The 26,997-nt window shown below is 44.4% G+C and overlaps 1 protein-coding gene across 6 annotated transcripts in view; it reads left to right on the top strand.

The window, feature by feature from the left end:
* ugt2a5 (UDP glucuronosyltransferase 2 family, polypeptide A5) overlaps positions 1 to 26,997 on the top strand; it is a 131,999-nt gene that overhangs the window by 49,921 nt on the left and 55,081 nt on the right. For 4 of the 6 annotated variants that reach the window (XM_068030455.1, XM_068030458.1, XM_068030457.1 and 1 more), the window contains one exon: positions 20,295 to 20,443. In XM_068030455.1, the coding sequence (XP_067886556.1) occupies positions 20,321 to 20,443 (123 nt within the window). In that variant the 5' untranslated portion in view covers positions 20,295 to 20,320. Of the gene's footprint in view, positions 1 to 14,354; positions 15,206 to 20,294; positions 20,444 to 26,997 lie in introns of those variants that run through there. The other 2 variants (XM_068030456.1, XR_010974936.1) reach the window with 2 other exon arrangements.

Genomic DNA, 26,997 nt, shown 5'->3' with positions numbered 1-26,997 from the left:
TTCACTGCCAGGAATGGTGGTGGAGGCAGAAACTCTCAATTCTTTTAAAAGGTACCTGAACAGGCACCAGAAGTACTGTAACTTGGCGCTGGAAGGTGGGATTAAATTGGGCGACTAGGTTTTTCAGCCGGCATGGACACAACAGGCTGAATGGCCTCCTTCTGTGCTGTAATTTTTCTATGGTTCTAAAATGCTAGAAACACTCAGCAGTTCAGGCGGCAACTGTGGAGAGAGACACGGAGATGCTTTAGGTTGGTGACCTTTCATCAGAACTGGGAGATGGTGGAGATGAACAGCTTTTAAGCAAGTACACAGCCAGTGAAAAGGGGCAGAAAGAGAACAAAAGGGAGAAAACTGTGTTGGGTGAAAGGCAAGAGTGATTAAATGACAGAAGTGGTGATGGCGCAAGGCAATTGGGAGTGTTAATGGAACAAGTGTAGAAACAGAAAAGGGGTACGGGGGAGATGCCTCTCTCCACAGATGCTGCCTGATCTTCGTGTTTCCAGCATATTCTGCTTTTATTACACACTTCCATCATCTGCAGTATTTTGGCTTTGGTTTAATGTTAGTTGTTTACACGAGGAAACTTTAGGCTTGCGTGGTAATCTCTGCCATCCATGGAGAATTTGGTAACTGTGGTGCAAAACTGTGGTGGCTGTCAATCTCTTGTGAGGACAGAATATAGAAAAATGTTTTCCTCAAATCCCCTCTAAATCTCCTGCCCCTTACCTTAAATCTATGCCCCCTGGTTATTGACACTTCCGCTAAGGGAAAAAGTTTCTTCCTATCTAACCTATCAATGCCCCTCATAATTTTGTATACCTCAATCATGTCCCCCCTCAGCCTTCTCTGCTCTAAGGAAAACAACCCTAACCTATCCAGTCTCTGTTCATAGCTGAAATGCTCCATCCCAGGCAACATCCTGGTGAATCTCCTCTGCACCCTCTCCAGTGCAATCATATCCTTCCTATAGTGTGGCGACTAGAACTGTACACAGTACTTCAGCTGTGGCCTAACTGCCATTTTATGCTGCTCCATCATAACCTCCCTGCTCTTATATTCTGTGCCACGGCAAATAAAGGCAAGTATCCCATATGCGTTCCTAACCATCTTATCTACCTGTGCTGCTGCCTTCAGTGATCTATGGACAAGTACACCAAGGTCCCTCTGACCCTCTGTACTTCCTAGGGTCCTACCATCCATTGTATATTCCTTTGCCTTGTTAGTCCTCCCAAAATGCATCACCTCACACTTCTCAGGATTAAATTCCATTTGCCACTGCACCATCCATCTTACCAACCCATCTATATCATCCTGTAACCTAAGGCTTTCCTCCTCACTATTTACAACACCACCAATTTTCATGTCATCTGCGAACTTACTGAGCATATCTCCTATATTCACGGCTAAATCATTAATGTACACGACAAACAGCAAGGGTCCCAGCACCAGTCCCTCTGGTACACCACTGGTCACAGGCTTCCACTCGCAAAAACAACCCTCGACCATCACCTTCTGCCTCCTGCCACTAAGCCAATTTTGGATCCAATTTGCCAAATTGCCCTGGGTCCCATGGGTTCTTACCTTCTTAACCAATCTCCCATGTGGGACCTTATCAAAAGCCTTACTGAAGTCCATGTAGAAGATATCAACTGCTTTACCCTCATCTACCCATCTACTCACTGCCTCAAAAAATTCAATCAAGTTAGTTAGACATGAACTCCTCCCCCCCACACCCGATAAAGCCATGCTGACTATCCCTGATTAATCCCTGCCTCTCCCAGTGGAGATTAATCCTGTCTCTCAGAATTTTTTTCAATAGTTTCCCAACCTCTGCTGTTAGACTCATCGGCCTATAATTACCTGGTTTATCCCTGCTACCCTTCTTGAATAATGGTACCACATTTGCTGTCCTCCAATCCTCTGGTACATCTCCTGTGGCCAGAGAGGATTTGAAAATTTGTGTCAGAGCCCCTGCTATCTCCTCCCTTGCCTCACATAACAGCCTGGGATACAACTCATCTGGACCTGGGGATTTATCCACTTTTAAGCCCACTAAAACAGCTAATACTTCCTTTCGATGCTAATATGTTCAAGTATATCACAAGCCCCCTACCTGATCTCTGCACTTTCATCATCCTTCTCCCTAGTGAACACAGATGAAAAGTAATAATTTAAAACCTCACCTATGTCCTCCAGCTCCACACACAGATTGCAACTTTGGTCCCTAATGGGCCCTACTCTTTCGTTGGTTATCCTTGTGCCCTTTTTATACTTATAAAACACCTTGGAATTTTCCTTTATCTTGCCTGCCAGTTTTGTTTCATGTCCCCTCTTTGCTTTCCTAATTACTTTTTTCAGTACCCTCCCACACTTTCTATACTCCTCTAGTGCCTCCGCTGTTTTCAGCACTCTGACTCTGCCACGGGCCTCCTTTTTTTTTCCTGATCCAATCCTCTATATCCCTTGACATCCAGAGTTCCCTGGATTGTTGGTCCTACCTTTACTTCCTCTTTGAATGACTCCCACTGGTCTGATGTAGACTTTCCTACAAGTAGCTGCTCCCAGTCCACTTTAGCCAGATCCTGTTTTATCATATTGAAATTGGCCTTCTCCCAATTCAGTACCTTTATTTCCAGTCCATCTTTGTCCTTTTCCATAACTGCCTTAAATTTTGCAGAGTTATGGTCATTATCCACGAAATGCCACGCCACCCCCCCCCCCCCCCCCCCCCCCCCCACTGACACTTCTACCACTTGTCCGACTTCATTCCCTAGGGTTAGGTCCAGTACCGCCCCTTCTCTTGTCGGACATTCTACGTACTGGCTCAAAAAGCTCTCCTGTATGCATTTGAAGAATTCTGCTCCCTTTAAGCCTTTTGCAATAAGACCATCCCAGTTGATACTGGGGAAGTTGAAATCCCCTACTATTATTACCCAATAACTTTTACATTTCTCTGGGATTTGCCTACATATCTGCTCCTCTATCTCTCCCTGACTGTTTGGAGGCCTGTAGTACACTCCCAACCAAGTGATTGCCCCCTTTACATTTTGACGTTTTTAAGGCCTACATCCTAGGGTTCTAAAAGAGATAGCTGCAGAGATAGTGGATGCGCTGGCTGTGATTTTCCAGAATTCCTTAGATTCAGGAATGGTTCCATCAGATTGGAAGTTGGCAAATGTTACACCGCTTTTCAAGAAAGGAGGTAGCGAGAAAACAGGGAACTACAGGCCATTTAGCCTAACATCATTCGTTGGGAAAATGCTGGAAATTATTAATAAAGAAGTCTTAACAATGTACTTGGAATAGGAAGCTTAGAACAAGGGAGATCCTGTTTGACAAATTTATTCGAGTATTTTAAGGATGCAACTAGTAGGGTAGATAAAGAGGAAACAGTAGATGTACCTGGATTTCCAAAAGACATTCGATAAGGTGCCACATAAAAGATTAATAGGCAAGATAGTGCTCATGGTGTTGGGGGTAATATATTAGCATGGATAGAGGATTGGTTAAGACAGGAAGCAGAGAGTTGACATTAATGGGGCATTTTCAAGTTGGCAGGCAGTGAGTAGTGGAGTGCTGTTTACACTCTATATTTATGACTTGGATGAAGAGACAGAGAGTAATGTATCTAGGTTTGCTGATGATACAAAGCTCGGTGGAAAGATAAGTTGCTGAGAGGACATAGAGAGACTGCAAAGAGATATAGACAGGCTAAGTGAGTGGGCAACAAGATGGCAAATGGAGTATTAGGTAGGGAAGTGTGAAGTTGAACACTTTGGTCATAAAAATAGAAAAGCAGAATTTTTTTAAAAGATGTGAAAATGGTAAGTGTTGATGTTCAAAGAGAGTTGGGGGTACTCCGTCAAGGAACGTGCAGGTGCAGCAGGCTATTAGGAAGGCAAATGGCATGTTAGCCTTTATGCAAGGGGATTGGAGTAAAGGAATAAAGAAGTCTTACTAAAACTGTAGAGGGCTTTGGTGAGACCACACCTGGAATACTGTGTGCAGTTTTGGTCTCCACATTTAAGAAAGGATGTACTTGCACTGGAGGTGGTGCAGCAAAGATTTATTAAATTCATCCCTGGGTTGAGGGGGTTGTTCTATGATGAGAAGCAGAATAAATTGGGCCTATATTCTCTGGAGTTTAGAAGAATGAGAGGTGATCCAATTGAGACATACAAGATTCTGAGAGGGCTTGATAGGGGAGAAGCTGAGAGATTGTTTCCACTGGTCGGGGAATCTAGAACGCGGGGGCACAGTGTCAGGATAAGGGCCGATCATTCAGGACTAAGATGAGGAGAAATTACTTCACTCAAAAGGTTGTGAATCTTAGGAATTCTCTACCCCATAGGGTTGTGGATGCTCCATCATTGAATACATTTAAGGCTGGGATAGATAGTTTATTGGTCTCATAGGAGATATGGGGAGCAGGCAAGAAAGTGGAATTGAAGCCCAAGATCAGCCAGGATCGTATTGAATTGTGGAGCAGGCTCGATGGTCCATATGGTCTACTTCTGCTCCTATCACTTGTGTTCTTGTGTTACAAACCCTAGGGCTAACCATTTTGGTCTGAAAGCTCAGGACTGCTTTTGAGTTGCCTCACACACATGAAGATTTCAACATGCATGAGCGCACGAGCATTATAAATTTGGAACAGGCAGGCATTTCTGCATCTGCAGTCGTTATTTCAGGATGGTATGTTGTCTTCCTAGCACCAGGGTCAAGGATATCATTGAATGGCTACAGAGCACCCTGAGGGGCGAAGGGTGAACAGCCAGCAGTCGTAGCCCATGCTGATCCCAATGACGAAGGTTGAAAGTGGGAAATTAGGAAGGAGACTAGCAAGCAGGACCTCAAACATTAGTAATCTGTGGATTACTCCCAATGTCATATGCTAGTGAGTATGGAAATAGGAGGACAGAGTAGTTGAACGTGTGGCTGGAGATATGGTGCAGGAAGAATTGCTTTAGAATCCTGGGACATTAGAACCTGTTCTGGGGGAGGTAATGCAGGGAAATTATCCCCTGTTACGACCAGGTGAGCAATGTGTCTAGGGGTCTCTTGCTGTCTTCACCTGGTCTTATTATAACAGGGTTTAATTTTAAACACACTGTGTTTTGAGCTCCCCTTTGCGAATCCTTGTTCACAACTTATAATTATAAGGCAAAGAAATGAACACAAACAGGCTTTCTTTGGTTAAAAGCAGTAAGATGAAATTTATTAAACCTTGAACTTAAACTTTAGTATGGGTCAGGCCTATTGATATATGACACGCCCACGTTAGCATGCACACGCGATATAAACATGCAAAAAATAGGGACAAAAAAGAGCAATAGAACAGTTTGAGGCAATATCGTGTCACTGTTTCCCAAGCTTGCTGTAATCCTTGATTGAAAATATGGTGATGCCTTTCGTTGGGGCCCAGTATTAGTCTTAAACCTTTTCTCTCTCTGAGTTTACGTGTCTTCAGTGGTTTCAGTTCCCTGAGAGATGAGCAGGCAGGCAGACAGGCAGGAAAGGAGATGTTCTCAGTTCATGAGTACGCGGCGTTCTCTCTTCAAATCCCTTTGTTGGGAGTTCAGATCCAAAAGCTGCAACCAGCTAGTCATGTGTCTAAAACTGGTTTGACCACTACTGTGTATTGGAGAAGCAACTGCTGGATCCCCATTGTTTCAACATTGTCTGTTACCATGGAAATGTCTTTCTGGTCAGGGCTTGCAATTTTAAGTTTTAATGTTCATATGGCGAAATAATGTGTGCCTCAGTCTTGGCAGGTGGGGTTTGCCTGACACTCCCTTAAGCTTGTGATCCGAGAATTTCGGCGAGCATGACGAGGTTCAACATCAAACAGAACAACACTAATGTACGATTCAAAATCAAAATCTTTATTAAACAGTTCCCACTTTACTTTCACTTACAATAAGCTTACACTTAGTTGCACGTGTGATCCATATGAGGATAAAGCCCCTAGGCTATCCCTCACTTAGTTAGCTGTTCCCAAAGTTCCTAGTATAATACAGTCATCCCTCGGTTGGTCTTCTGATGGCGATGTAGGTCCTAGTAGAGCTGACCAGACTCTACTTGCTTTCTGTGACTGGTGATAGCTTCAGTGTTATACTGCAGATCTTGGTTCATATTTGTACAGTCCTTCGCATGCAAAGTTGAGCTCCACATAACTCTTTGACTGGCGGTTGACTTGGCTGATCTCGTTAATTTATGCCCTCATTCATTTTAAACATGCTTTAATCTTTCTGCCAGAGGCACAAAAGCCATCTATCTCACCCCATTGTCTGATTATAAAGTTAGCAGATGCCAAACATGTTTTCCTACTCTCAGGAGTTAATGGTCACTTTAAGACCATCTAGAAGGACAAGGGCAGCAGATGCAAGTTCCCCTCCAAGCCACACACCATCCTGACTTGGAACTATATCTGTCACTGGGTCAAAATCCTGGAATTCCCTTCCTAACAACATTGGAGGTGTACCTACCCCACATGCACTGCAGCGGTTCAAGAAGGCAGCTCACCACCACCTTCTCAAGGGCAATTAGGGATGGGCAATAATTGCTGGCCTAGCCAGTGACGCCCACATCCCATGAATGAATTTTAAAAAAAGCTTTGATCCCCATCCTTGTTCTTTGTTCTTGCATTGCTGTTCTTTCGTGCCGCGGTTTGGCTCTAAGCAAGCAAAGTCTCCCACCAGAGGTGAACTCATTGTGTCCTTAAGTGGGACCTATATAGGCCAGATGGGTTGCACCTCAATGCAGCTGGATGGAACCAATGTTCTCGTGGGGTTGTTTGCTAATGCTATTGGGGAAGGTTTAATCTTACTTGGCAGGGGGATGGGAACCAGAACGTGACATTAGAAAGGAAAAAACAAGGTCCACAAAGGATTGGGAGAGACAGATATCAATAATTTGAAAAGAAGGATGAGTAAGAAATAGTAAGGTATTAGGTTGAGTCAGAGTAAGAGGGAATGCAATAATGTCTACATTAGGTTTACAGTGCATGTATCTGAACACATGGAGTGTGATAAGTAATAAAAACAAGAAATGCTGTGAATACTCAGCAGGTCTGGCAGCATCTGTGGAGAGAGAAGCAGAGTTAACGTTTCAGGTCAGTGACCCTTCTGCGGAACTAGCAGATATTAGAAATGTGAAAGGTTTTAAGCAAGTAAAGCAGGGGTGGGGCAAGAGATTACAAAGGAGAAGGTGCAGATAGGACAAGGTCACAGAGAATAACCGACCAGAAGGTCATGGAGCAAAGGCAAACAATATGTTAATGGTGTGTTGAAAGACAAAGCATTAGTACAGATAGGGTGTTAATGGACTGAAAACTGAACAGCCACAAGTACCTACATGAAAAAAACAGTGGGTAGACAAACTGAACAAACTAAGATAAAATAAAGAACAAAGAACAGTACAGCACAGGAACAGGCCATTCGGCCCTCCAGGCCTGCGTCGATCTTGATGCCTGCCTAAACTAAAACCTACTGCACTTCCGGGGACCGGATCCCTCTATTCCCATCCTATTCATGTATTTGTCAAGATGCCTCTTAAACGTCGCTATCGTACCTGCTTCCACCACCTCCCCTGGCAGCAAGTTCCAGGCACTCACCACCCTCTGTGTAAAGAACTTGCCTCGCACATCCCCTCTAAACTTTGCCCCTCGCACCTTAAACCTATGTCCCCTAGTAACTGACTCGTCCATCCTGGGAGAAAGCATCTGACTATCCACTCTGTCCATGCCACTTATAACTTTGTAAACCTCTATCATGTCGCCCCTCCACCTCCGTCGTTCCAGTGAAAACAATCCGAGTTTATCCAACCTCTCCTCATAACTAATGCCCTCCAGACCAGGCAACATCCTGATAAACCTCTTCTGTACCCTCTCGAAAGCCTCCATGTCCTTCTGGTAATGTGGCGACCAGAATTGCACGCAATATTCTAAGTGTGGCCTGACTAAAGTTCTGTACAGCTGCAGCATGACTTGCCTATTTTTATACTCTATGCCCCGACCGATGAAGGCAAGCATGCCGTATGCCTTCTTGACTAACTTATCCACCTGCGTTGCCACTTTCAGTGACCTGTGGACCTGTACTCCCAGATCTCTCTGCCTGTCAATACTCCTAAGGGTTCTGCCATTTACTTCCCACCTGCATTAGATTTTCCAAAATGCATTAGCTCACATCTGTCCGGATTAAACTCTGTCTGCCATTTCTCTGCCCAAGTCTCCAACCGATCTATATCCTGCTGTATCCTCTGACAATCCTCATCACTATCCGCAACTCCACCAACCTTTGTGTCGTCCGCAAACTTGCTAATCAGACCAGCTACATTTTCCTCCAAATCATTTATATATACTACAAACAGCAAAGGTCCCAGCACTGATCCCTGCGGAACACCACTAGTCACAGCCCTCCATTCAGAAAAGCACCCTTCCACTGTTACCCTCTGTTTTCTATGACTGAGCCAGTTCTGTATCCATCTTGCCAGCTCACCTCTGATCCTGTGTGACTTCACGTTTTGTACCAGTCTGCCATGAGGGACCTTGCCAAAGGCTTTACTGAAGTCCATATAGACAATATCCACTGCTCTTCCTTCATCAATCATCTTCGTCACTTCCTCAAAAAACTCAATCAAGTTAGTGAGACACGACCTCCCCTTCACAAAACCATGCTGCCTCTCATTAATAAGTTCATTTGTTTCCAAATGGGAGCAAATCCTGTCCCGAAGAATCCTCTCTAATAATTTCCCTACCACTGACGTAAGGCTCACCGGCCTTTAATTTCCTGGATTATCCTTGCTACCATTCTTAAACAGAGGAACAACATTTGCTATTCTCCAGTCCTCTGAGACCTCACCTGTAGCCAATGATGATGCAAAGATTTCTGTCAAGGCCCCAGCAATTTCTTCCCTTGCCTCCCTCAGTATTCTGGGATAGATACCATCAGGCCCTGGGGACTTATCTACCTTAATGCTTTGCAAGACGCCCAGCACCTCCTCCTTTTTGATAATGACATGACCGAGACTATCTATACTCCCTTCCCTAGACTCATCATCCACCAAGTCCTTCTCTTTGGTGAATACTGATGCAAAGTACTCATTTAGTACCTCGCCCATTTCCTCTGGCTCCACACATAGATTCCCTCCTCTGTCCTTGAGTGGGCCAACCCTTTCCCTGGTTACCCTCTTGCTCTTTACATACGTATAAAAAGCCTTGGGATTTTCCTTAATCCTGTTTTCCAATGACTTTTCATGACCCCTTTTAGCTCTCCTGACTCCTTGCTTAAGTTCCTTCCTACTGTCTTTATATTCCTCAAGGGCTTCGTCTGTTCCCAGTTTTCCAGCTCTTACGAATGCTTCTTTTTTCTTTTTGACTAGGCTCACAATATAAAATAAAAAGAAAAAAAAAGAAAGAAGAAAAAATAACTAAAAATAAAAGTAAAATGAGGGGCCCGTCATGCTCTGAAATTATTGAACTTGAGTGTGATAAGTAGATTGGTGAGCTGCAGCTGCAGATAGACATGGGGGATTATAATGTTGTAGTGATAATGGAGACATGGCTCGAAAAGGGCAGGATTGGGTACTAATTATTTCTGGATACAAGGTCTTCAGGAAAGACAGGGAAGGATAGAAAGGAGGAGGGGTGGCAGTATTAATTAAGCAAATTATTACAGTGCTTCAGAGAGAGGATGTCCTAGAGGGGCCAAGGACAGAATCTATCTGGTTAGAGCTAAGGAGCAATAGAGGTACCATTACATTATGGGGTGTATTCTATAGGCCACCAACTAGTGGAAAAGATATAGAAGAACAAATTTGCATGGAAATTACAGAAAGGTGCAAAATCTATAGAGTAGTGATAATGGGGGACTTTAATTATCCAATTTAACAACAGTAAAAGCAACATATAGTTATATAGCACCGTTAATATAATAAAACATCCCAAGATACCTCACAGGAGCATTATAAAACAAGATGTGGCACTGAGGCACATAAGGAAATATTAGGTCAGATGACCAACAGCTTGGTCAAAGAGGTAGATTTTAAGGAATGTCTGAAAGGAGGAAAGAGAGATAGAGGGGCAGAGAAGATTAGGTAGGGTATTCCAGCACTTAGGATCTATGCAACTGAAGGTGTGGCCAATAGTGGAGCGATTAAAATCAGAAATGCGCAAGAGGCCTGAATTAGAGGAACGCAGATATCTCAGGGGATTGTGGGGCTGGATGAGAGAGGGAAGAGGCCGTGAAGGGATTTGAAAAGAAGGATGAGAATTTTAAAATCAAGACATTGCTTGACTGGAGCTTAATATAGGTCAGCGAACGCAGAGGTGACAAGTGAACGGGACTTGATGTGAGTTATGACATGGGCAGTAGAGTTTAGGATGATCTCAGTTTGCAGAGGGTAGAGTGTAGGAGACCAACCAGGAGTGCATTGGAATAGTCAAGCCTAGAAGTAACAAAGTCATGAATGAGTGTTTCAGCAGCAGATGAGCTGAGACAGGGGAAAGTCGGGCAATGTTATGGAGGTGGAAATAGGCTGTGATGGTGTAAAGGGCAGCAACGGGAAAAGGTTTCAGAAGTGTGTTCAGGAGAATTTTCTAGATCAATATGTTTCTGGTCCAACGAGGAAAGCGGCATTGCTGGACCTAGTTCTGGGGAATAAGGTTGGTCAAGTGGATCAAGTGTCAGTAGGGGAACATTTAGGGGACAATGATCATAATATCATAAGGTTCAGGTTAGCAATGGAAAAGAACAAGGAACAGTTTAGAGGAAAAATAATTAATTGGGGTGAGAACAGATCTGACCCAGGTAGAATCAAAAATTGGCAGGCAAAATTGTAACAGAGCCTTTAAGGAGTAGATGGTTCAGGTACAGTTGAGGTACATTCCCATGAGGGGGAAACGGTACGATAAACAAATCCAGAGCTCGCTGGATGATAGAGAGGATAGAGTCATAGAGAGATACAGCACTGAAACAGGCCCTTTGGCCCATCAAGTCTGTGCCGACCAACAACCACCCATTTATGCTAATCCTACATTAATCCCATATTCCCGACCACATCCCCATCATTATCCTACCACCTACCTATACTAGGGGCAATTTACAATGGCCAATTTACCCATCAACCTGCAAGTCTTTGGCTGTGGGAGGAAACCAGAGCACCCGGCATAAACCCACGCGGTCACAGGGAGAACTTGAAAACTCCACACAGGCAGTACCCAGAACCGAACCCGGGTCGCTGGAGCTGTGGTGCTGAGAGAATAAGATGAAACTCAAAAACAGGCCATTTGACAGATGTCAGTTTGATAATACAAGTGAAAACCAGATTGAATATAGAGGTATACCTTCCTCCAGTCCGATAAACAACTGTTCACCACTACTCTCTTTTTCCTGTCATTCAGTCAACTTCATATCCATGCTGCCACTGTCACTTTTATTCCATGGGGTTCCCCAGGGGTAAGTTCTAGGACCACTGCTTTTCTTGACCTATAAGAATGACCAAGATTTGGGTGTGCAGGGCACAATTTCAAAATTTGCTGATGACACAAAACTTGGAAGTATTGGAGGATAGAGGATAGACTTCAAGAGGAGATGGACAGGCTGGTGGAATGGGCAGTCACGTGATAGATGAAATTTAATGCGGCAAAGTGTAAAGCAATACATTTTGGTAGGAAGAACGAGGAGAGGCAATATAAAATAAAGGATACAATTCTAAAGCAGGTATAGGAATAGAGGGACCTGGGGGTATATATGCACAAATCATTGTAGGTGACAGGGCAGGTTGAGAAAGTGGTTAAAAAGGCATTCGGGATCCTGGGCTTTATAACTAGAGGTGTAGAGTACAAAAGCTAGGAAGTTATGATGAAACTTTATAAAACACTGGTTTGACCTTAACTGGATTATTGTGTTTAATCCTGGGCACCACACTTCGGGGTGGATGTGAAGGCATTTGACAGGGTACAGAAAAAATTTATAAGAATGGTTCCAAGGATGAAGGACTTCATTACATGGATAGATTAGAGAAGCTGGGGTTGTTCTCCTTAGAGAAGAGAAGGTTAAGGGGAGATTTAATCAGGGCGTTTAAATTTATAAGAATGGTTCCAAGGATGAAGGACTTCATTACATGGATAGATTAGAGAAGCTGGGGTTGTTCTCCTTAGAGAAGAGAAGGTTAAGGGGAGATTTAATCAGGGCGTTTAAATTTATGAGGGGTCTGGACAGATTAGATTGGGAGAAACTGTTCCCATTGGCAGAAGGGCTGAGAACCAGAGGACACCAATGTAAGGTGAATGGCAGAAGAACCAAAGGCTGCATGAGGGAAAATATTTTTTACGCATCAATTTGTTAGGATCTGAGAGTGTGGTGGAGGCAGGGTCAAACGTGGCTTTCAAAAGAGAATTGGATAACTATCTGAAAAGTAAAAGATTTGCAGGGCTATAGGGAAAAGGGCGGGAATGTGGGACTAGCTTATTTGCTCTTGCAGAGAGCTGGCACAGACACGACGGGCCAAGTGGCCTCTTTCTGTACTGTAACCATTCTATAATTCTATTCTATGGAGCCCACTTTAAGGATAGAAACTAAAATTTTCTTGATTCAGAATCTATCAGAGTCACAGGACTTCAACTTCCAGTGTACACTGCAAGAAAAATGTCTTTTCTATTGTCAACTTCAGCCTCTAAGAGATGGCTGCCCCATGTGGAAAGAAGTTGTTTGAGTGACTTGCAACCTTGTATCAGTAAGTTTAGTTCATCGTTTCTCCAAAGTTGTTTAAATTCTTTCTAGATGTATGCAGCAGGGCATCTGAGTGGCCAATGTGGACACTTAAAGTAATTTGCACAAATTGTGGAGGTTAACCGTTGTTCATTGGTTTTGTTCTGGTTGGTTGTTTTACAGTTAATATGGCTTTTGAGCTAATCATTCTGGTTTTCTCAACAGATTATAGTTTATGATTCCTTTTTTAAAAATCAATGGGACATTTCAGAGATTCACAATTTTTTTGCCCTACAGGTAAGTGTCAGCCGTGGCTCAGTGGTCACACTCTCATCTCTGAACCAGAAGATTGTGAGTTCAAGTCCCACTCCAGAGAACTGAAGTACATAATCTAGGGTGACACCAGTGGAGTACTGAGGCAGTGCTGCACTGTCTGAGACTCTGTCTTTTGGATGAGACTCTAAACAGAATTTAATCTGCCATCTTAGGTGGATGTAAATGATTCCATGGCACTATTTGAAGAAGAGTAGGGAAGTTTCTGCCAGTGTCCTCGCCAACATTAATCCCTCAACTTGTTGCATGTAAATTGACTGCTGGGTTTCCTACATTACAACTGTACTTCAAAGCTACCTAATTGGATGTGAAGCACTTTGGATTATCCTGAGGACATGGAAATTGCTATTTAGATGCTGCCAGTCATTGTTTTTTCATATTCCCAAGGTTTATCCTGATTTGTCATGGGTTTGAGTTTAATTAATAGTCTTTCATATGGAACATTATGAAAAACCTTTTAGAAGTTGAGGTACACCATTTAATGGGGTTTATCACAGTCCTGATTTGGGACCTCCTGTGAGAATAAAAAATACTGAAATGTTGTTTCTACAGCTTGTGGAAAATTACCAAGAAGTCATTTCTACACAACATAATGAAATCACTGAACAAGGGAACTGATAAGGGGATGTGAGTAAAGACCTTGAGACAGTACGGCAGTTAAAAATTGTGCTTATGCAGAGAAAAGAAAAACAGCAAGAGTTAGAACAAAGGATGTAGTGAATGAGTAACTGACAGCTGCAAGTTAACACACACACAGGAGGCTTGCAAAAGAATGGAGAGCCAAATAAGGTAAAACAAAAACAAGAGTCAGGGGTTAGAAAGTTAGAGTAGGGAGAGAAGTAAACAGAGGAGGAGACTGTAGCAACCATAGGATAGGTTAGTGTCATAATACGTTATAACCAATAATGTAAAATAAAGGCGTGGACAAATGGATTTGTATTGTATAAACATGAACTGAATATGTTGATCGGTGTGCCTGCTTGTAGGACACCCGATCTTGCAAGAACGTTAAATAAACTTACTTCTTCAGAGTTTGACTTGGTGTAAATTATTATTAAGTGGGCTACGTTTCTCACACTCCTAAGGTTGTGAAAGGTGTTATATTAAGAAAGAAAGCTTTGCATTTATATATTTCTAAGCCCTAGTTCATTCTTTTCCCACACCCACCAGACATCAGGCTTTTAATGATACAGATTTCACTTTGGTATCAGGTAGTGAATAATAAATCCTGTTTCCAATCACTGCATTTCTGAATCTAGTCCGGGGTTTTGAATTTGCTGCCACTTTATTACACAACTGAACTTTGTGTCCCGAAGGTTCAGTATCCTTTCGGTAAATTGATTTGATTCGTTCTGACCCATACTGATACGAGGAGCTTTCTGGGATATATGTAAAGTTGTAATTCACGGAGGCATTGTAAATCTATGATTCTACACCATTCCCAATGGACATGACGCAGCTCAGGCATCTGTTTGCAGTGTTTTTCTTTCTTCAGCGGGCTACTGGCGAGAATGTGCTGATCTGGCCTGCAGAAGGCAGTCACTGGATTAATCTAAAACCCATCATTGAGGAACTGATCGAGAGGGGTCATAATGTTACCGTGGTTGTACATACAGCTGCACTTTACATAAACTATTCTGAGCCCTCACCCACAACATTTGAAGTATTTGAAGTACCTTTTACGAGTGAGACTTATGCAGATTTTTTAAATAGCTTTCTGCAATTCTGGATCTATGAGAAACCTCAATTATCCTACTGGGGCGGATACAGAAAATTTACAGCAATCATCGCAACTGCAACAAAACTGAACAAACAGATCTGTGATGGAATAATAAAGAACCACAAAGTAATAAAAAAACTGAAAGAATCAAAGTTTAAAGCCCTACTGGCTGATCCTGTAAATCCTTGTGGTGATCTTCTGGCTGTAAAGCTGGGAATTCCCTTCATGTACACGCTGAGATTTTCCTTTGGATCTGCAATGGAGAGGCTCTGTGGACAAATCCCAGCTCCTCCTTCCTATGTACCTGTTACTCTGTCAGAGTTTTCTGATAAAATGGTATTTGCTGAGAGATTTCAAAATGTCCTTTACTCGCACATGTACAGCCTGATGAGCAAGTGGTTCTGGCATGACTGGGACACATATTACAGTGAAGCTTTAGGTGAGTTTGGACAGTTTCTCTTACTGGAGCAAAAAGGGTTGAAATTTCATTTTATTGCATGAGGCCTGGGTGTGGACCCGCTGTCAATGCTGGAATATATCACCGATGAAGAGCATTTAGAAAGGAACAGAACAAATAGATGAGGCACTGGAAAAGCATACACACCCTTAGGCATGAAAGCACCTTTCACACCCTCAGGAAGACCCAAAGTGATTTGGAACCAATGAAATCAGAGTTACTTAGTGAGCAAATGCTGCAGCTAATATATAGTCAACCAAATTTGCGACTGAGCCTTAAAATTCCAGTCTTTGGGGACTGGAGGGCTTTCCTTCTCCATGTCAAGAGGGTATTATGGAGGAAGTTCATGGGCATCTCCAGGGTATTACTCCCTTTAGGACCTCAGTGGAGACCTCAGCAAAGTCCCTTTGAGGCATACTGAAAGCTTCAAAAATTTACTAGTGTAGCTTAATTGGTCCTAGAGGTGAACTTCTTTAGTCAGAGTGACCCAATACAATCCACAGAGTTGTAAAAAAAAATATTACCTTTCAGTCCAGTTGGTCTTTGGTAGGATCCAGCTGTGCCTTGGAAGGGTATAAACAGTACTTGGTGGCCTGCCTGGCTATGCAAATAATCCTCAATCCTGGCTTTGAGTGAGGGCCTTCCTCTCTGCTGCACTTAACTCCAACAGGTCAGGGCCTCAGATAGTTCCAGGGCATTATCTTAAGTTAATCAATGTAAACTTCAGTCTCTTAATGATCAATGTAGAACTTTCAGAAATATGGGGGAAGGTGAACTACACCCCGAGCTTGGAAGATCATGCACAATCTCTAGTTCAATTGCTTTTGTAATAATTGCTCTCCACCTAAAGTATGTTTTTGTTTTAGATATTCTTAGCTCCATTCTTTGAACAAACTTGTTCAGATTTTCTCCCAAGTTCTGTTGTTTTCCTGAAGACTCCTGACACTGTTCAACTCCAGCAGTCATTTATACGTTACCTTACTCGTCTATCAAATCTCCTCTCAACCTTTTCTCTAAGGAAAACAGCCCCAGCTTCTCCAATCTGTCCATGTAACTGAAGTCCCTCATCCCTGGAACCATTCTTATAAATCTTTTCTGCACCCTGTCAAATGCCTTCACATCCTTCTAGTGTGGTGCCCAGAATTGGGTATAATACTCTAATTGAAGCCGAGCTAGTGTCTTAGAAAGGTTCACCATAACTTCCATGCCTCTATTTATAAAGCCCAGGATCCCGAATGCCTTTTTAACCACTCTCTCAACCTGTCCTGCCAACTTCAATGATTTGTGCACATATACCCCCAGGTCCCTCTGCTCCTGCACCCCCTTTGGAATTGTATCCTTTATCTTATATTGCCTCTCCACCAGCCTGTCTATGTCCTCTCGAAATCTATCACTATCCTCCTCGCAGCTCACAACACCTCCAGGTTTTGTGTCATCTGCAAATTTCAAAAATGTGCCCTGCACACCCAATGCTAGTTCATTAATATAGATCAAGAAAAACAGGAGTAATAAAGCTGAGAACGCCACTATATACCTTCCTCCAGTCTGAAAAACATCTGTTCATCGCTACTCTCCTGTCACTCAGCCAACTTTGTATCCGTGCTCCTACTGCTTCAGCTTTGTTGACAAGCCTGTTAATGTGGCACTTTATAAAAATTTTTTTTAATTCATTCAGGGATGTGGGCATCGCTGGCTAGGCCAGCATTTATTGCCCATCCCTAATTGCCCTTGAGGAGGTGGTGGTGAGCTGCCTTCTTGAACCGCTGCAGTCCATTTGGGGTAGGTACACCCACAGTGCTGTTAGGAAGGGAGTTCCAGGATTTTGGCCCAGCGACAGTGAAGGAACGGCGATATAGTTCCAAGTCAGGATGGTGTGTGACTTGGAGGGGAAGTTGCAGGTGGTGGTGTTCCCATGCATTTGCTCCCCTTGTCCCTCTAGTTGGTAGAGGTTGCGGGTTTGGAAGGTGCTGTCTAAGGAGCCTTGGTGCATTGCTGCAGTGCATCTTGTAGATGGTACACACTGCTGCCACTGTGCGTCGGTGGTGGAGGGAGGGAATGTTTGTAGATGGCGTGCCAATCAAGCAGGCTGCTTTGTCCTGGATGGTGTCGAGCTTCTTGAATGTTGTTGGAGCTGCACCCATCCAGGCAAGTGGAGAGTATTCCATCATACTCCTGACTTGTGCCTTGTAGATGGTAGCCCCTAGGATGTTGATAGGGGGGATTCAACGATGGTAATGCCGTTGAATGTCAAGGGGAGGTGGTTAGATTCTCTCTTGTTGGAGATGGTCATTGCCTGGTACTTGTGTGGCGCAAATGTTACTTGCCACTTATCAGCCCAAGCCTGGATATTGTCCAGGTCTTGCTGCATTTCTACACGGACTGCTTCAGTATCTGAGGAGTCACGAGTGGTGCTGAACATTGTGCAATCATCAGCGAACATCCCCACTTCTGACCTTATGATTGAAGGAAGGTCATTGATGAAGCAGCTGAAGATGGTTGGGCCTAGGACTCTACCCTGAGGAACTCCTGCAGTGATGTCCTGGAGCTCAGATGATTGACCTCCAACAACCACAACCATCTCCCTTTGCGCTAGGTATGACTCCAGCCAGCGGAGGGTTTCCCCCCCTGATTTCCATTGACCTCAGTTTTGCTAGGGCTCCTTGATGCCATACTCGGTCAAATGCTGCCTTGATGTCAAGGGCAGTCACTCTCACCTCACCTCTTGGAATACTTTTGGCCAATACAAATGCCTTTTGGAAGTCCACGTATACCACACCAACCGCATTACCCTCATCAACCCTCTCTATTACCTCATCAAAGAATTCAATCAAATTAGTTAAACATGATTTTCCCTTAACAAATCTATGCTAGCTTGCCTTAATTAATCCACATTTGTCCAGGTGTCTTGGATGATAATTTCTTAAAGATTTCCCATTACTGAGATTTAACTGATTGGCCTGTAGTTGCTGCGTTTATCTTTATACCCTTTTTTGAACAAAGGTGTAATATTTGGAATTCTTCAGTCCTCCGGCACCACTAGTATATCTAAGGAGGATTGGAAGATTATGGCCAGTGCCTCCGCACTTTCCACCCATAGTTCCCTCAGTATCCTCGAATGCATCTGATTCATTCCTGGTGATACATAAAGTAGAAATTACTTTGTCTGATATTTTAATGGTCATTAATCAGACAAGAGAATTTTGCACAAGTCCATTAAATAATGCATTAAATAGCGCCCGGAGGAATTTCTAACTCTTAATGCCAATGTTTTAGCTAATATTAAAGGCTATTTTTCATCATTACAGTAGGAATTGTCTAATATTGCATATCATGATTTCAAACAGGAGAGGTCTAGAACATTTCTTGTGAACACATAGTGTATGACATTTGCTGTTAGTTCCCAAATGCAGGCACTTGTGTTCAATGGGTGCAGGTGGTCCCTACCCCACTCCCACCCCAGCATAATTCCATGTGTGAGACTTGAGTTGGGACCTACCTGAGGATGCAAGACAACAGACAGACTAAGATATTTTCTCTGTACCCATCTGTACCCAGAGATGTTAAGACTGGGAAAATCCTAAGTAAATTTCAGGGGCCTGTGTTTCAGATTCTGTGCAATATTTTTCAGAGCTCTGTTTCGACTGCACCAGAGGGAGCCAATGTCTTATTACCTAAACCATATTGCTGAATTATATGGAAAGAGCTCTGTAAGGAGGAGACCTGGAGGAGTGTTTCTAGACAGACAATGTTTTATGACAACCAGGCCCCATAATACAGGATATTTTGCAATGTACTGATGTCTGTAAGATGTCTCATCAGGGGGGTTATTAGAAAAATTCAGGCATATGGTATGAGGAAATATAATAGAGTGGTTAGAAAGCTGGTTGATGAACTGGAAATAGAGTTATGGTAAATCGTTGCTGCTTAGGCTGGAGAAATGTTTGAAATGGGTCACTGTTGTCCCCACTTTTGTTCTTGGAGTATATATCCGATTTGGAGTTGGGAACGCACAGTAGGAGGGTTGGCAAACAATGAGCTGGATGTTTGAAGACTTCAGGTAGACAGAGACAGGTTAGGTGAATTGAGCAGACAGGTAGCAGATGTGATTTAATCTAAATAAATGTGTGGTACATTTTGAGAGGATAGAAAAAAGGAAATGGTGTATACACTCAATGGAAAAACAGTGAACGGTGTGGATGAACAGAGAAATGTAGGATTTGAATGCAGTGCAGGTAAGAATTGCAGGTGCGGGTAAAGTCATAAAAGGGCCAATAGAATTTTTGGTTTTATAAATAGGGGCATAGCGTACAAAAGTAAAGAGGTAATGATAGATTTATTAAAAACATTAATTAGATCACGGTTACAGTAGCGTTGCAGTTTTGGGAGTCCCATTACAGGAAGGACTTTAAAACCATAGAAAAGGTGCAGAATCGAGTCATCAGGATTATACGAGGGATGATAAAATATATTTATGAGGAGGGAGTTGAAATATTGGAACTCTTTCCATTGGAGCAAGCAGGCTAACCGTAGAATTAATAGAGGGTTTTAAAATGATATAGAGTTTTATAGAGTGAAAAGATGAAGGGTTTTATTTACTGCTTGGGGAGTCAGTGATGAAGAGTCATCAATTTAAAATGTTCACATTGAGAAAGAGGTGAATGCTTACGAGAAAAATTTTCATGCAGAAGATTGTTGAAGTTTAGAATGCTTTGCCACTTTGCCATAGAAAGCAATTGAGGCAGATTGCATTGTAACATTTCAAGGAAAATTGATAAATCTTTGGAGCAGAGAATGATTCAAGGCTGGGGAGAGAGCAGGTCAATATGATATGTTTTTGGATTGCTTGAACAAAGAGTGGGACAGACACAAAAGTCAAATGGGTGCTTTTGTTGAGCCTACATTGTATAGCATTCATAAGTGTATTTTGCCCCTGAGATACGCAGGATAAAATAGCTGAAATGATTTAACCTTACTGGAGATAATGTTACTAATAATAGTTCTCTGAAAAATAGTTCATATCACGCACACACTCATTTGCTATAATTTCCCTTTTGTTCTGCTTTTGATAAAGGTGAACCAACAACATTCTGTGAAACAATGGGCAAGGCTGAGCTTTGGCTGATTCGGACCTTTTGGGATTTTGAATTTCCCCGCCCCCTTCTGCCCAACTTCATTTTTGTAGGAGGGCTTCATTGTCGACCAGCAAATCCCCTGCCTCAGGTAAGACTGAAGAAACAATAGAAGCTGCATTTATCACACCAAATAAGCAGAACCATAACAATAAATAAAAGAATGCAGTACCCCTGTGGGGGTGTTTTCCCAAGGTATAATTGGATACTGATCACCCAGCATTCTGTCTGGATTGTGTAATTTCATCCAGTCAGGATGCAGGCAGAGTATTCACACTATTCAATGAACATTCATTGTAGAAAGGCACTGCCCTCATTGAAAAAATATTTGCGGATTTTGTTTATGAATGTGGCTGGGCCAAAGCCCTGTCCTATTTCTGGTTATGGTAGAAAGAAAGACTTGTATTTATATAGTGCCTTTCACTACTTCAGGATGCCCAAAGCACTTCACAGACAGTTTAATACTTTTGAAATGTAGTCACTGATGTAATGTAGAAAATGTAGCCAGTTTTCTCTTCCTACGACCTATTAGGCCTATACTTCAAGTCTGAATAGGGTAGGCAGTCTGCTCTATTTGCCTGCAAGTGCCCTCTTTAGCTACGAGAATGCTTGCAGTAGTGAACGTGCAATAGTATTGCCATCTGAATTTCCCTTCACCTCCCCCACACCCCAAGCTCTCTGCCCAGACCTCCTATCCAACATAACTCGGATTTGGAACTGTTGAGAATTGGGGTTCAGACTGTACCTTCAACTTTGCAACGCATTACTGTTCCAACGCTGTGTGGTGCCTGCTGTTTTTCATCACCATAAAATCAGATGCAAGTGATCTAAGATACATTTCAATAAGACTTACACCATCATGTTGTGATTCTAAGCAAAGAGTAAAATTTTTGTGAAGCACTTTTTCTTCATGAAAAGTAATGGTACCCATTTAAGCCATGTGCTGTCTTCTCACACCCTCTCTGAACTCGTTGCTATCTCAATCAGCCAGTTATCAATGAATGTTGGAGAAAAGGGGAGACATTTGGAGGAGAGAAAGACACCGGGTAGAATCTTATGAGTGCCCTTGCGTTCCTGATGGCAGGGCCAGAAGTTGTCGTATCTTCTGCTCCCCACCACAAATCCTGTTTCCCACTCGATTTTGTATTTAAATTAGCCATGTGGCAACAGGCAGGGGGGACACATGGGATCAGGCGGAGACGGTGGACGTTCATTGGTGGAACCTTCTGTTACTGCCCCGAGTCCCATGATCGCCACAGATACAAAAAATCAAAGTGATTCCTGACCACGCAGCCGGCCGCTGACGTCAACAGGCTGTGTCAAAATGCGCACATGCGCAGATGGGCTCCTGCTCTCTGCGTGTGCACGGCGTTCCGACTTGCCAGGACTGGTTAGCGCATGCGCCGACAACGTCATCACATAACGTGTACATCTTCGTGCAACGCGCCTGTCCGGCTCCGCTCCCCCCCCCAACCCCACCGCTCTCTCTCCCTCCCCTACCCCGCCGCTCTCTCCAGCCACTCCGCTCCATTCCCTACCCCGCCTCTCCCACCCCCTGCCACCCGCTCTCTCCCCCCGCCACCCGCTCTCTCCCCCATCCCTCCAGACGCTAGCTCAAGGCGACGCCGCTTCTCTCTGCCACGTGCTCCTACATCGCCTTGCTTCTTAGGGCGGTGCGGGAAAGAAGCAGGGGGCAGAGAGCGAGCGGCCAGAGCGGAATGGCACTGAAAACGATTAGAATTCTGCAGCACTGACAGAGATGCTGTACTTTAGATTTCTATTCTGTGCCGCCATAGGTTTACTTTGTCATTCTGTGATTATTTGAGCAGTGCCATCTTTAGTCCTGGCAGCTGCCTTAATTTCGCAGACTGTGACGTTTAAGTGGAACAGGCTGGATTTGCGCATGTGCCAGTACAGTGCCACCTAGTGGTTGCGTTGTCAGCAAATGCAGCCGTTTGTGTCTCCATTACAGGTGCCCACACTCGAGTCACAGAGTACCACGAGGCCCAAGAAAGCTCCTCTGGGGAGGAAGCTGAAGCTAATGCCCCAGAGGATGCACCATCACCTGACTTTTCTTCCACCTCTGCCAGCGCAGATACATCCACACAGTCCACAGGGGTTTAACATTAGAATCTGGGTCAGAAGCTGGTGTGCACGACACAGACATGTCCCAGCAGCTGAGGGAGCATGTGTCAGCTGGGTCCCCTGACAATCGGAGGACTGCTGGAGACCAGGCCTCTGCTCAGCCCCACGCTCATGATGATTCTCTGTTTGTTGCTATGAGAAGTCAACTGGGTGTGCAGCAAAGCCATGTGGAAAATACGTCGGAGATGCCTGAGGTCATGCATGGCTTTGCGTGTGCCATGGAGGAGTCCATACAACCCATGATGTCTGCCATGTCCCAGACATTTGAGTGTATTTTATTTTTATTTATTTTTTTTTTATTTAGAGATACAGCACTGAAACAGGCCCTTCGGCCCACCGAGTCTATGCCGACCAACAACCACCCATTTATACTAACCCTACACTAACCCCATATTCTCTACCACATCCCCACTATTCTCCTACCACCTACCTACACTAGGGGCAATTTTACAATGGCCAATTTACCTATCAACCTGCAAGTCTTTTGGAGGTGGGAGGAAACCGGAGCACCCGGAGGAAACCCACACAGACACAGGGAGAACTTGCAAACTCCACACAGGCAGTACCCAGAATCGAACCCGGGTCGCTGGAGCTGTGAGGCTGCGGTGCTAACCACTGCGCCACTGTGCCGCCCTATATGGCTTCCATGGAACTATAGAAAAATTACAGCACAAGAGGAGGCCATTCAGCCCATCGTGTCTGCGCCGGCCGAAAAATCTAGCGCACCTGGTCCGTAGCCTTGCAAGTTACAGCACTTCAGGTGCATGTCCAGGTACCTTTTAAATGAGTTGAGGGTTTCTACCTCCACCACCATTTCTGGCAGTGAATTCCAGACACCCACCAGCTTCTGGGTGAAAAGGTTTTTCCTCGTGTCCCCTCTAATCCTTCTACCAATCATCTTAAATCTGTGCCCCCTGGTTATTGACCTCTCCGCTAGGGGAATCAGGCCCTTCCTGTGTATTCTATCTAGGCCCCTCATGATTTTGTACACCTCAATTAATGCTCAGTTGAGAGTTTGGCAAGCTCCATGGTGAGTGGTCGAGCACTCAAGCCATAAGTGATCTGCCCTGCACTCCATCGCTGTTGCGTTGGGCTCCATGCAGCTGAGTCTAAGCGAGAGGGGGATGAGGAATCTGGACCTCCCTCCTGGTGCTCCTTCCCCTCAGGGAGACAGGCAGGTGCCATTGTGCTCACAGATGGAAGAGGCGCGTGTGGCAGCTGCCTGGGGCCTTCTTCTTTGGACACCCCCAGGGTAAGCGGCATCTCGTCCTCCCCTCCTACATTGACCCCCTTACATCCAGCAGGCGAGCACATGGGGGATACTCAAGCATCAGGGCTACAGACCCCCAGTAGGATGGAGCCAACAAGGCCCCGTTCCGCCAGAGGACGCCTGCCATGGTCAGCCACAGCTACAGGGCAGCGCACTGAGCCGACTGCCTCCATCTCAGCTGCTAATGTCAGGGTAGCACCCAGCCAAAGTGGGAAATAAAGGAAACTAAAACAGTTTTGATCATGAAGGTGGCAGGGGTGCTGTACTAATTGTCACGATTGCAAAAATGTATTAAAATATTTTTATTTCATGCAAAATTTGATCCACTCGCGGTAATGATTTGCTTGGTTACAGACGGATACAAAGGAGTTTTTTGGAGGCCTATGGCAGGAACGCAATGATGTTTGCAAAGCATCTCAGGAAATGTCCAGCGTCCATATCTCATTGGAATTGAGGCTTCATTCTTCAATGATGGCTAGTTTCCGATTGATGATTGAAAACCTTTCCCAATACAGTCATCCCTTACCTTTGTTTTCTATGGTTATAACTTAACACTGCTTGCAGTGGTGCATAGTTGCATTCATCGTAGCCCCTGGATGGCACAGTGGCGTAGTGGTTAGCACTGCAGCCTCACAGCTCCAGAGACCCGCGTTCGATTCTGGGTACTGCCTGTGCGGAGTTTGCAAGTTCTTCCTGTGTCTGCGTGGGTTTTCGTCGGGTGCTCCGGTTGCCTCCCACAGCCAAAGATTTGCAGGTTGATAGGTAAATTGGCCATTGTAAATTGCCCCTGGTGTAGGTAGGTGGTAGGGAATATGGGATTACTGTAGAGTTAGTATAAATGGGTGGTTGTTGGTCGGCACAGACTCGGTGGGCCGAAGGGCCTGTTTCAGTGCTGTATCTCGAAATAAATAAATTTCAGTTGCGAATCACATGAAAATGCAGCAATGCTTCGTTAAGTTTGCAGAGATGAATGACACCTCATGCAAAAGGGAATTTTTGTGGGGAATTATGTTTCTCCTCCCAACATTCCTTGATGATGTGGCTTATTGTTGGCTGAAACCATGGCCCTCATATTGATGATGGCTTCGTTGTCATTGTTGTCCTCCTCCTAACCCTCTTTATAGTCATCCTCATCTGAGGAGGACTGGTGTTCCACCACCTGCAGAATGTTGCTGCATCTAATTGCAAGGTTGCGCAAAGCACAGCAGACAACGATTATTTGTGGCACCCTCTGTGGTGCGTATTGAAGAGCCTCCCCAGACAGTTCAAGGCAATGGAATTGCATTTTCAGCGTGCCAATGGTGTGCTCAATGATGGCTGTGATGGACATGTGAGCAACATTGTACCTTTCTTCAGCAGAGCTTTAGGGATGATGTACTGGTGTTATCAACCATGACCAAAATGGGTAACCCTTGTCGCCTAGGATCCATCCGTCCACTTCGGCTGGTTCCTCAAAAACTGCTGGCAGCTGAGAATTCCGCAAAAAGTAGGAATCATGACACTCCCTGGGAAGCGTGCACAAACATGCATGCTTCTTTTCCTGTGATCACAAACCAGCTGTACATTTAAAGAGTGGAAGCCTTTATGATGGACAAAGACAGCAGGCTGGTCCCAGGGAGCTCTAATGGCTACATGAGTACAGTTGATCACCCCTTGTACTCTAGGGAAGGCAGCGATGATGCTGAAGGCCGCAGACCTTGTTGCCTGGCTGTCCTCGTTTACAGGTAAGTAGATGAAATCATTGGCATGTCGAAAAAGGGCATTGATCACCTCTTTGATGCACCTATGGGTCGCAGACTGCAAGATACCACGTATGTTGCCTGTGGATCCCTGGAAGGAGCCGCTGGAGAAAAAAATTGAGTGCAGCAGTCACCTTAAGGGCAACTGACATGGGATTCCCACTGAAGTCGAGGGGTTGCATGTCATGTTGCAAGATCCTATAAATTTCTGTGACCATTTCACGTGACATCCTTAGGCATCTCTGGCATTGTGTCTCTGACATTTGAAGGTAATTTGTCCTTGTCCTGAGGATGCAATGACATGCCAGTGCCCATCTTCGATAAGGCTGTTCCTCAATGTTATCATTTGGAGCGTCTTCGTTTTCCTGTTCTGCCTGTTGCTGCCACTCAGGTATCATGATTTGAGGGAAAAGAGCCCTCCTTAGTCTCTCTCTTTGTTCTTTTCCCTGTGGTACTAGACAAATTGGGTGTATGAGACCCATGTCGCTGCGGCTTTTCTGAACAATAAATAAGCAGAGCGTGGTTGTTGAGCCCTCTGTTGCTAGTGAGCTGAAACATCGAGGCAATGAACAGCTCCCTGATATCTGCCTTCAAATTGCAGCCAGATAGAAGAGACACCCACTGTTGTTTGCCTCCTCACACTCTCCTTGCAATCTTTGAATGTCCACGTGGTTTCCAGTATTATTGGACAAAATGTGCACATAGAATTCAGAGCAAGTCTCCCCACCTTCCAACCTCTCCTGCAACCCTGCAGCTTGAACCTGTTATCCTTGACCCACCCAATGTTCCTGTTACCCTTCTCTCTATTACCATTGAGACTCCCCCCTACTCCCGTTACTATCGACATGCTGACTCTTATCCTTGAACCTCCTTACATCGCACTGTCCATTGTTGTTGAGTCCCATTTCCCTCCTTATGAAGTTGCCAAATACCCACCCCATTACTCGTGACCTTCCCCCCTGTAGAATCTTTTTTCCCCCATTGACTGTGACTGTTCCCTCTGCTAGTCAGTACCCTCAATTTGCCCCACAGCTCCCCGATGTTGACAGCACTCACCCCTTCCTTTAGGCCCTTGCCAAATATCTTCACACTGCACTGATCTAATCCACTCACCACCCCCGCAGCCGACAACATGCATCTTCATCATCAACATCAACCATTCAACAACCTGGTCACTCCACTCTACCCTGCCCTGCTCCTCCATGCACCCACTCAACCTTGCCCTTCCCTCCCCAACTACCCTGCACTGCTCCTCCATGTAGCCCCACCAATGCTGTCGCTGCCAGCCCCTGAGATGATTCACCCTTGCTGGTGCCAAGCCTGGAGGCAAATATCCATACCAATGCTGGAATTAGTTTAGCAGCTAAGTGAAAGAGAGAAGAGCATAGTGCTGAGACTCAACTGCATAAATCCGACTATTGCACGTCACGTTGAAACATTCATGAACCTGGTGGCATGGAAATATCAAACATACATATGAACATACAAACT

Source organism: Heterodontus francisci, chromosome 4 (genome assembly GCF_036365525.1).
Source record: "Heterodontus francisci isolate sHetFra1 chromosome 4, sHetFra1.hap1, whole genome shotgun sequence".
NCBI lineage: Eukaryota > Metazoa > Chordata > Chondrichthyes > Heterodontiformes > Heterodontidae > Heterodontus > Heterodontus francisci.
This window is presented reverse-complemented; position numbering and strand designations above follow the sequence as displayed.